At 42.5% G+C, this 10,757-nt stretch overlaps 1 protein-coding gene across 1 annotated transcript; it reads right to left on the bottom strand.

The window, feature by feature from the left end:
- Positions 1 to 9,628: 9,628 nt before the first annotated feature.
- UBL4B (ubiquitin like 4B) lies at positions 9,629 to 10,216 on the bottom strand. Its single transcript, XM_044000471.1, has one exon. It carries the CDS (start codon positions 10,214 to 10,216, stop codon positions 9,629 to 9,631), a length of 588 nt encoding a protein of 195 aa, XP_043856406.1.
- Positions 10,217 to 10,757: the final 541 nt, after the last annotated feature.

The following is a 10,757-nucleotide window of genomic DNA, read 5'->3' as shown; positions in this document are numbered from 1 at the left end:
GGCCTGCACCAGGGTGGTGGCAATGTGGGAGGAAAGAAGGCAGAGTATGAATGTTGCAAAGGTAGAATCCGTAGGATTTGGCAACTGATTGGATATGGGGGTTGGAAAAAATGAGGAGCTGAGGATGGCACCTGAGTTTTGAGCCTGGGTTAATGGGAGGATGGTGGTGTTCAACAGTAATAGGAAAGTTAGGAAAGGGAAGGGTTTGGGGAAAAATAATGGTTTGATGATTACGGCTTTATATTATGTGAGGTCTGCAAGTACTATTCCCCCTTTATGCCTACCTTTAGCTCTGCCTCTCCTAATGTCATCACAGGTCACATTTGCTCCTTTGACCCCCATATCACCCTGCTGACTCACAATGAGCTTGCAGTCCATTAAAAACCCCAGATCTTTCTCAGACAAAATGCTATCTAGGGGCAGCTAGGTGGCACAGTGAATAGAGCACCAGCCCTGGAGTCAGGAGTATCTGAGTTCAAGTCCGGCCTCAGACACTTGATACTTACTAGCTGTGTGACCCTGGACAAGTCACTTAACCCCAACTGGCTCACTTAATTAAAAAATAATTAAATAAAAAAATGCTATCTAACTATGTCTCTCCCAAGGTGTATTGAAGTCGATTTTCCAAACTCAAATACAAGACTTTATATCCCTATTAGATTTCTTCCTTTTAGATTTGGCACAGGGTTCTAGCCTGTGAAGATATTTTTACATACTAACTCTGACATCCAATCAATCAAGCAACAAGCACTTATTAAGTGCCTGGTGTGTGCCAAACGCTGGGGATATGAAAACAAAAATGAAGCACTCTGCCCTCAAGTAATTCATATTCTATCAAGGATATAGTAGAAAGAGAGAGAGATAATGATAGATAGATAATGATAGATAGACATAATATACACACATGTGTGTATTATGTATATGTATATAGATATAATATATGTATGTACACATCTGTGTGTATGTGTGTACATACACAAGATAAAATGGGACAAAACTGGGGAGAAGGTATTAGCAGATGGGTAAATGAAAAAAGGCTTCCTGTAGAACAAAAGGCTCTTAACATGGGGATTTGAACTTGGGTCTTTTTACTATTTTGATAGCTGTTTTTCAATATAATTGGTTTTCTTTGTAATCTTGGGTATTTTAGTTTATTCACTTAAACATATCATTCCGAGAAGGGGTCCAGAGGCTTTGCCAGGCTGCCAAAAGGTGCATGATACAAAAAACAAAACAACCCCCCCAAACCCTAATGTAGAAAGTAGGGCTTTAGTGGAATTTTGAAGGAAATGGATTCTTAGAGGTAGAGGTGAGGAGGTAGGGCATCCCAGGCATGAGGGTCAGCCAGGGCAAAGTTATGGAAACAGAAAATGGAATGTCATGTGTGAGGATGACCCAGAAGGACCATCTGGCAAGATCATAAGTATAGGAAGGGGAGAAAGATATAAATTTGGAAGGGTTGGTTGGGTCTTTAAATGGGGCCTACATCTGATCCTAGAGGCAATAAAGAGCCAGTGGAACTAAGTGGTGTACTGGATAGAGTGCCAAGCCTGGAGTCAGGAAGAGCTGAGTTCAAATCTGGCCTCAAACACTTATTAGCTGTGTAACCCTGGACAAGTTGCTTAACCCTGTTTGCCTCAGTTTCTTCATCTGTAAAATGAGCTGGAGAGGGGTGGCTAGGTGGAGCAGTGGATAAAGCACCGGCCCTGGATTCAGGAGTACCTGAGTTCAAATCTGGCCTTGGACACTTGACACTTACTAGCTGTGTGACCCTGGGCAAGTCACTTAACCCCCATTGCCCTGCAAAAAAAAAAAAAAAAAAAAAAAAGCTGGAGAAGGACATGGCAAACTACACCAGGATTTACTAAGAAAACCCCAAATGGGGTCAGAAAGAGTCAGACACAACTGAAAAATGACTAAACAGCAGCAACAACAATTTAATGAGTAAGAGAGTGACATGGTCAGACTTGTACTTTAGGACAAACATTTTAGCAGTTGTGTGTAGGATGGATCGCAGAGATTTGAGGAAGTGAGCTCCATTAGGAAGGAATTCTAATAATCCAGGTGAAAAGTCACAAGAGTTTGAACCAAGATGGAGGCCGTGTGAACAGAGAAAAGAGGAGAGACGCAAAAGACACCATGGACATAGAAATACTAAGATTTGGCTACTGATTAGATGAATGGAGTGAGGGAGAATGAGAAGTCAGAGGCAATGCTAAAAGCGTGAACCTCTATGACTAGAAGGATAGTGGACTGACAGAAATGGAGATGCTCAGCAGAGGGGGGGTTTGTGGGGGCAAATTATTGACATCAGCTTGGGACAGGTGAAGTTTGAGACACCTATGGGTTTGAAGTATCTAATATGTAATTGAAGATGTAAGACTCAAGACAAGGGCTGGATATTTGATTGGATCTACTTTGTCTACTTCCCTTGTCTTCTCTCCTGGCCCAGGCCATTCCAAATGACCCAAGATAGCTGGGCATCAGTAAGAACCATACCCACCACCAGGGGGCAGCCTCCCACCTTGTGTTGGACAACTCCATTCATTTTGCTGAGGCGGAGGATTATCTGTCCCTACCATTCCATCCTTAGGATTTATGGGCCTTTCCATCTGCCCTGAAGTTTAACTTTCTCTTACTTGTTGTCTTCTCTAATTAAAATGGAAGCTCCCTGAGAACAGAGACTATCTAGCCTTTTCTGTTGGTTTTGGGGTTTTTTTTGGTGGGGCAATAGGGGTTAAGTGACTTGCCCAGGGTCACACAGCTAGTAAGTGTCAAGTGTCTGAGGCCGGATTTGAACTCAGGTCCTCCTGAATCCAGGGCCGGTGCTTTATCCACTGTGCCACCTAGCCGCCCCCGCCTTTTCCGTTTTAATGCCCAATGCTTAACACAGTGCTTGGCACATAGTAAAAAACTCTTAATGTTTTTTTCATTCATTCATCTGCATAAAAATGATCATTTAATCGATGGGAGATTGAGAAGGAGTGATTGGACAGGGAGGAGGAAAAGGTGGGGTCATGAAATTCCAGAGAGGAGAGAATAGCTAGAAGGAGACATTGCTAAATGCAATAGAGAGGCCAGGCAATACTTGGAAAAGACAATCAGATTTGTCCACAAAGAGATCACCAGTAACTTTAGAGAGAGCAGTTTCAGATGAATGAAATTCAACGGATGGACACACCATCCAGTGTGTTAGCTAAGCCTTCCCTGATAAGCCATCTATGCCTCTCTCCAAGTCTCAGATAAAAATGTGAAAAGGCACAAGGCCAAGCACAGATCACTGGGGAACTCCATTAGAGACCTCCAGCCAAGCTAACAGGAAATCATTAATACCTAAGTCTTTGAGTCCAGCCATTCAACTGGTTCCAAATCCAGTTAATAGCACTTATCATCTAGCTCACATCTCTCCACCTTTTCTACAAGAACATGTGAAAGATTTTATGTTTTGCTAAAATCTGGGTAAGCTAGATGTATGTAAAGTGTTTTCTTGACCTATTGTTTTAAGTAATCCTGTCCATAAAAGGGAATAGGATTAATCTGGCTTGACTACCTCCTCTTCCTCCTCTTCTTCTTCTTTTCTTCTTCTTCTTCTTCTCCTTCTTCTTCTCCTCCTCCTCCTTCTCCCTCTCCTTCTCCTCCCTCTCTCTCTCCCTCTCCCTTTCTCCTTTTCCTTTTTTTGGTGAGGCACTTGGGGTTAAGTGACTTGTCCAGGGTCACACAGCTAGTAAGTGTCAAGAGTCTGAGGCCAGATTTGAACTCAGGTCCTCCTGACTCCAGGGCCGGTGCTCTATCCACTGTGCCACCTAGCTGCCCCCCATCCCCTCTTAATGTCAGTGCCATCCATTCCTCTGAGATCCTCTAGTTTATCCTTTATACAATTTGTTCAGAGGCTGTCTCCTGTTAGCCTGTGAGCTCCTTGAGAGCAGAGACTGTCTTTTGCCTTTTTTTGTATCCTCGGTGCTTAGCACAGTGTTGGCATATGGCAGGTGCCTAATAAATTCTTGTTAATTGACTGACTTACTGACTGACTGAACGATAGCTCTTTATAACCACTAATTCCATTTCTAGATACTCACTAACCATTTCTCTTCAAGTACATTCCCAAGAATCAAAGGAAAGTTAGATGGTCCATAATAGTTTATAGACTAAATAGCCTGGTCCAAACAACTGCCTTGCTCCAGTCCTGCAGGGCTTCTCTCAGTCCCCACAATCCTTTAAGTATCACTGATGTAATTTGTTCTTTTGAAACCCAAGGATTTTGTTCATTTGAGCCAAGTGGCTTGAATTTAATAAGAGTAATTACCTGTTCTATTATCTTGTATCAACTCTCTATTAGCCATTTTTTGTTCTGCCATTTCCAAAATAAAGGTCATTCTCCTTGGCAGAGAAAATAGAAGATAAAATTTGAGCAGTTCTGTCATTGCATGTACTATTATGTCAAGTGTACCAACATCCTTGCAGTCACCCAAGTTCAAGACGTTGGCTTCTTTTTCCATTCTTCACTTTCCCTCACATCCTATTCCCAATCAGTAGTCAAGTCTTATCGATTCTACTTCTGGATCATCTCTTGAATCTATCCATCCACTTCTCTACACATATAGCCACCACCATAATTTAAGTTTCCATCACCTTTTCCCCCAACTATTGCAATATTGCCTACTAATCTCCCTGATTCAAATCTCTTCTCTCTTTATTCTATTCTTTGTACAACTATCTTTTTTTTTTGCAGTAGTGCAAAACATATTTCCATATTAGTCATGCTGTAAAAGAAAACAGTCCCAAAAAGAGAAAAAAATAAAGTACAAAACCAGTATGCTTCAATCTGTATTCAAACTCCATCAATTCTTTCTCTGGTGGAACATAGAATTTTTCATAAGTCCTTCAGTGTTGTCTCAAATCTTTGTATTGCTGAGAATACCCAAGTCATTCACAGCTGATCATTGTACAATATTGCTTCTATTGTGTACAAAGTTCTGGTTCTTCTCACTTCACTCTGCATCAGTTGATGTCTTTCAAGGTCTTTCTGAAAGTATCCTGATCATCATTTCTTACAGCACAATAGCATTCTGTCACAATCATACACCACAACTTGCTCAGCCATTCTCCAATTGATGGACATCATCTCTATTTCCAATTCTTTAGCAGCACAAAAAGAACTACTATAAAAATTGGTGTAAATATATATATAAAATCTGTAAATATATTTATAATTATAATTTACAAAATAATATATTTTAAAATTTCTTTAGGATACTGACCTAGTAGTGATATTTCTAGGTCAAAGGGTATTCACAGTTCAAAGTGCTATTCTTAAAAGTTTATGTCTCATCAAGAAGCTTTAGTGACTTCCTTTAAGTCCCAAGCTTACCTTTCCAGATACTGCACATTATAGCTTTCATACACTCTACAATTCAGGCCTCCTAGCCAACATTCCCTCTTCTCTCTGGATGTGTTAGCATGGGCATGACTAGAACATTTTCCCTTCTTGCTCGCACCTCTTCAAAGGTCAGCTATGTGATCCCTTTACCAATTTCCTCATTCAGGAGTTCCCCCCTCCCCAGCTATCTTGTAGACACTGTATCAAAAGGCAAGGTAGGTCAGTTAAGTCAAGAAGTATTTATTTATTCAGACCCTGCTATGGGCCAGGCACTAGGCCTAACTGAGGATACAAAGTCAGGCAAAAAGTCCCTACTCTACAGGAACTCACAGTCTAATGAGGAAGACATTACACAAACTAACAGGACCTATTATACAGGATAAATCAGAAGTGATTTCAGAGAGAAGACATGGGCTCAAGTCTCACCTTTATTACATACTGATTGTGTCATACTGGGTAAGTCACAATTTGTTGTTTCCCTGGGCAACTCTCTAAATTTCAGAATAGGTGCCCTTTAGTGGAGGGAGTTTCTTCATTGGAGGTGAACTGCTCTCTATCTTCTTTTTTTGAGGCAATCAGGGTTAAGTGACTTGCCCAGCTAGTAAGTGTCTGAGGCTAGATTTGAACTCAGGGCTTCCTGACTTCAGGGACAGTGCTCTATCCACTGTACCACCTGGCTCCCCCTGTATTTATATTTGTATGCCCACCACCTAGCACAGTTCTTGGCATTTAATTCACATTGGTTGATATGACTGAATACTGTATGTCTGGTTCAGCTGGTGGACAGGACTGCCAGTGCTGGCAGCAGCCCCTGTGGCATGAATGCACTGGCATTGGTCCTCACACTACCCTATCGCAATTGCAAATCATGTAGCTGTCCCCCAGGTCACTGAATATCCTCATACTTGCTATCTGCCGGGTGAATGTTGAAGGCTTGTATTGTTCAGTACTGTCCCTTGTATTGTTGGATTGTATTATTCAATACAATTTCCCTCCGGGCATGCGGCATTAGTTTCAGAAGCTTCCACAGAAATCCTCCCCTCTATGATCTCAATCTGAACTTTATCATCTCAGACACACCCTTCCCATAAACTGATCACGAATCAAGCCCAGTGCCAGCACATGAGAAAACAGCACTTGGAATGCACCTTGGAGATCATCTCTTCCACCACCATCCCCTTTTCCCTTCCTCATTTTACAGATGAGGAAACTCAGATTCAAGGAATTCAAGTGACCTACCCAAGGTCACACCAGTGCTATCAGAGGTGGGATTTGAATCCAAGTCCTTTCACTCCAGACTCAGTGTTCTTCCTACCATAACACACTGCCGAAAAGTAAGGGGTATCAAAGGCACACAGCCCCATAGTTGTTTCCATTCAACCCCATGCCCAGCTGCCTTTCAAGAAGTCAAGCCACCAGTGGATCCCACAAAACAAAGAATGGGAGGGTGGAAAGTGCCCAGGTCACTCAAAACAATGTTGTTCCATCCCCTATGGAGGATTTACCTGGGATCTGCCCCTCTCTCATCAATGATGACTGACATTTAACACATTTCACCAATAAACATTTATTAAGTGACTAATATGTGCCAGGCATCACTAAACCCTGGGGATGCAAATAGAGGCGACATTTAATGATAATAGCTAACATTTGTATAATAGGGCTTTGAGATTTGCAAATTACTTTTATAATTATCTCATTTTATCCTCACCAGCAGCCTGGGAGGTAGGTGGTATTATTATTATTATTATTATTAATATTATTATTATTATTATTACATTTTACAAATGAGGAGACAGAGGCCTTGCAAAACCCCTGTGAGACAGGTACAACAGGTAATATTAACCTCAAAGGTTAACCCACATTTGAAACAGCTGCGGTTTATTCCAGCTCTCTTTCCTTTTGTATTTGCCTAAATGAACCCCATCCTGGAGGCGCCCAAAGGATAGTTAGTATGTGTCTTGCAAAGCTTCAAGGGATTAACATAAATGGAGGTGACAAATTAAAGAGAGTTGCCAAGAAGCCAGTGTAGTGTGTAATGTTGTGAGGTACGGGGCATTTAAAACAAAGGCAGTTGTCTACTTTATGGGAAACTCCTCAAAGAGGACCGGAAAAGGGTGCTGGGAAAAGCTTGCCTTCACATTCCACACTGGCAATTTCTTGGGAGCTAATGTGCTTGATCATGGGGCCCCCAAACCCCAGGGTTACATCCAACTATGAACTGTTAGCCAAGTATCAAGAGCTGTTCCTCTCTTAATGACTTTGACATTGGGAAAGGATATTCCATCCCTCCTCCTTCCCTCACCGTGCCCAGGCTTTCCACCATAATTGCTCTCTTGGCAAAAATAAAGCTGGGAGCTCAGACCTTGATAAGGACAACTCCCAAAGATGGGGAATAGAGAGATGACAGACTTTCATCGGAGTGGCTGCTCTCAGTCTCTGCAGCAGGTTAATGTGATAATGCAGCATCTTTATTTTGGAATCGATTCAGTGAGTGTAATCCATAAATCGAGGGTGCGGTTCTTTGGGTCACGCAGATGTTCCAAAGGAAATGGGAATCTAAATGGGGTGAGGGTTGGACCATTTTGATAAAGTTATTAAATAATTTATGATAATCGCTAGATAGGGTGTCCCGAAATTCTTAGGGCAAGTTTAAGCTTTAATAACTTCAGCCTGTATTTTCAACCCTGGACTGCGCAAGTTGGGCCTAGGAAGAGGAGAGGAGTCAGGGAACACGGGTCAGTTTGTTCTCGTGTGAAGCCGTTGGTACCCAGACAGGATCTCAAGCAGCAGGGTTTAGATCTCTGAAGGAAGCCTTCAGATGTGGAGCCAGGAGCGCCATCTGGTAGCGGACAAAGAGATTGCTCAGTAACTATACCAACACTACCCACTGTCCTCCACCCTCTAGTGCCTGCTGGAGCAGATTCTTTTAACAAGAATAATATTCTTGGACCTTATGCAAATGAATCCTCAAAGCATGTTCATGGTATTGTCCTCAGTTTACATATACCAGGAGGCAGCTAAGTGGCACAATGGATTAGGATGTTGGGCTCGGAAATCAGGAAGACTGCCTAGGTTCAAATCCAGCCTCAGACACTGTGTGACCCTGGGCAAGTCACTCAACCTCTGCCTGCTTCAGTTTCCTCAACTGTAATGGGGATTATAATAGCAAACCAACCTGGAGGGAGGGAGATAATTTGTAATTTTTTTAAAAATGCAAATGAATGTTTAAAAATAAAAATGTTAAATGTTAAAAATAAACAAATATTTTAAAAATAATAATAGCAGCACCTATCTTTGTTGTAAGGATCGAATGAGCTATCTGTAAAACACTTAATATACCTGTCACATGGTAGGTGTTATATAAATGCTATTAATTAATTGATAGATGAATTAATTCCTTACTTAAGAGCCTGAGCTGAATGTCCCTTCCCTACTTCAGATACAGTGGTACAAGCACTTATAAAAGCAACCCCATCTTCTTCTTTCTTCCCCTCTGGGTTACAGGAGCCGTTATGTTAGCCTCTATGCCCATGACCATGGCTGGTGGCCTGTGTTATTTCTACTCTTCTATGAAGCCTAAGTCCTTGAAATTCTCCCTAATGACTTAGAGGGTTTCCCCAGTCAGATGCTCATTCAGCCCTGGAGAAGAGGTCAAGTATAGAATTTGAGATTCCTCTAGACCAAGGGCTGTTTAACCTTTTTGGTGTCATGATCCCCTTTGTCAATCTGGTTAAGCCCCCACTTCTCAGAATGATGTCTATTATCTTCATATTTGAGAGAAATTTCAGTTAACGGTTAGTGAAAATAAAGGTGTAATTTCTTCCCATCCAAGTTTATGGAACCCCTGAAATCTAAGGATTTGAACTCCAGGTTAAAAACCTGCACTCTAGGGTCTAACTCTGGGGAACTCAAAGAGATGTATGAATGTACTTCCTTCTATCCTTTCTCTCTCTTTGGCTTGACTACCTCCTCTTCCTCCTCTTCTTCTTCTTTTCTTCTTCTTCTCCTTCTTCTTCTCCTCCTCCTCCTTTGGGTGGGGGCTCAATATAGAAGAGATTAAACAACTTTACCAAAAGGGGAAACTGAGACATAGAGCCGCTAAGGAGCCCACTTCCAATAACTAGTCTGGGAGATTCAAAAGATAAGTGAGGATATATTTATAAAAGGGAATTTGGGGAAAAGTGTCCAGAAAATATACCACAACAATAAAAAATACCCACAACGTGAATAATTTCAGACATGCCAGGTTTATTTACCAGGTGACTTTTCGGGTTTAAAGCCTTCCTTGGGTGCTACATTGCATTTCCTATCTCCTCGGGGCTCCATATCGCCTTTGGACTGGACAGAAGAGCCTGAAGCTTCTTCCTGTTTTCCATCTGGAACTAAGAGCTTTGAGATCCTCTCCAAGTCGTCCAGGCTCATCTGCTGCAAGCACCTCCTGTGTTCTTCCTTTAGCCGGTTAAGCACTTTCTCTGCATCCTGTGGGCTAAAATGTTTGGCCAGAATCTGGCCAAGCTGAGGCCACAGTGACTGAAACTGAGGCGGAAACTGAGGCTGAGATGGAGACTGAGTCTGAGATGGAGACTGGGAAGGCCTCTCGGGGGATGCCTTCTCCATGGGACGGAGGATCACATTGAGTGTAGAATTGGGTCCGATACAGTAGTCGGAGAGGCGCTTGTTGTCAGCCAGGACTTGGCCTCTGAAGAGTAGACGCTGCTGTTTCTCTGGGACATGGAGCTGCTTGGACACGAGTCGCTTTAACATAAATACTTTCTCGTTCTCTGAGACTTGGAGTAAGCACCTCCGGCCTAAGAGAAGCTTGACGGTCAGCCACATTGTGGTTTGGGGAGGCAGCCACCACTTGCTTAGATGGGGTCAGTTGACATGATACACTGGAGCACTGTAAGCCAACAGCCCCAGGCCCTGACAGTCAAAAATGAAAAAACAAGCCAGAGCAACAGAAAGACAAGGGGCTGGGCCCACAGGAGAGGAGCTGCTATTGGCTGACCTGCTTTGATGTCACAATCCCCCAGAGGCCTTAGCGTTCTGAGGGATGGACATATAGAGACTGAGACTGGGGAGCAGTAGACTACACTATCTCTCCCATCCACCCTCTTGAGAGCTTACTGAAACCACCCTAGTTCAGGCCCCTATCTCTCCTGGTTTATTTTAATAGCCTCTGAAATGGTTTCACTGTATGGATCCGGTATCTGGCTTTTCTAATGATTCTTGTACACTCATGCCCAAAATGTACTGCTCTGATTACAATACTACTCTCTCCTCAAACCCTCAGTAACTCCCCATTGCCTAGGGAATTAGGTATAAATTCTGCATGTTGGCATTCAAAACCTCTCCATAATTTGTCTCCAATCTTATT

The sequence above is a fragment of the Dromiciops gliroides genome, chromosome 4 (genome assembly GCF_019393635.1).
Source record: "Dromiciops gliroides isolate mDroGli1 chromosome 4, mDroGli1.pri, whole genome shotgun sequence".
NCBI lineage: Eukaryota > Metazoa > Chordata > Mammalia > Microbiotheria > Microbiotheriidae > Dromiciops > Dromiciops gliroides.
This window is presented reverse-complemented; position numbering and strand designations above follow the sequence as displayed.

What these genes read in the sequence shown, in the direction of transcription:
- UBL4B (XM_044000471.1), bottom strand. Translation starts at nt 10,216, where the DNA reads ATGTGGCTGACCGTCAAGCTTCTCTTAGGCCGGAGGTGCTTACTCCAA.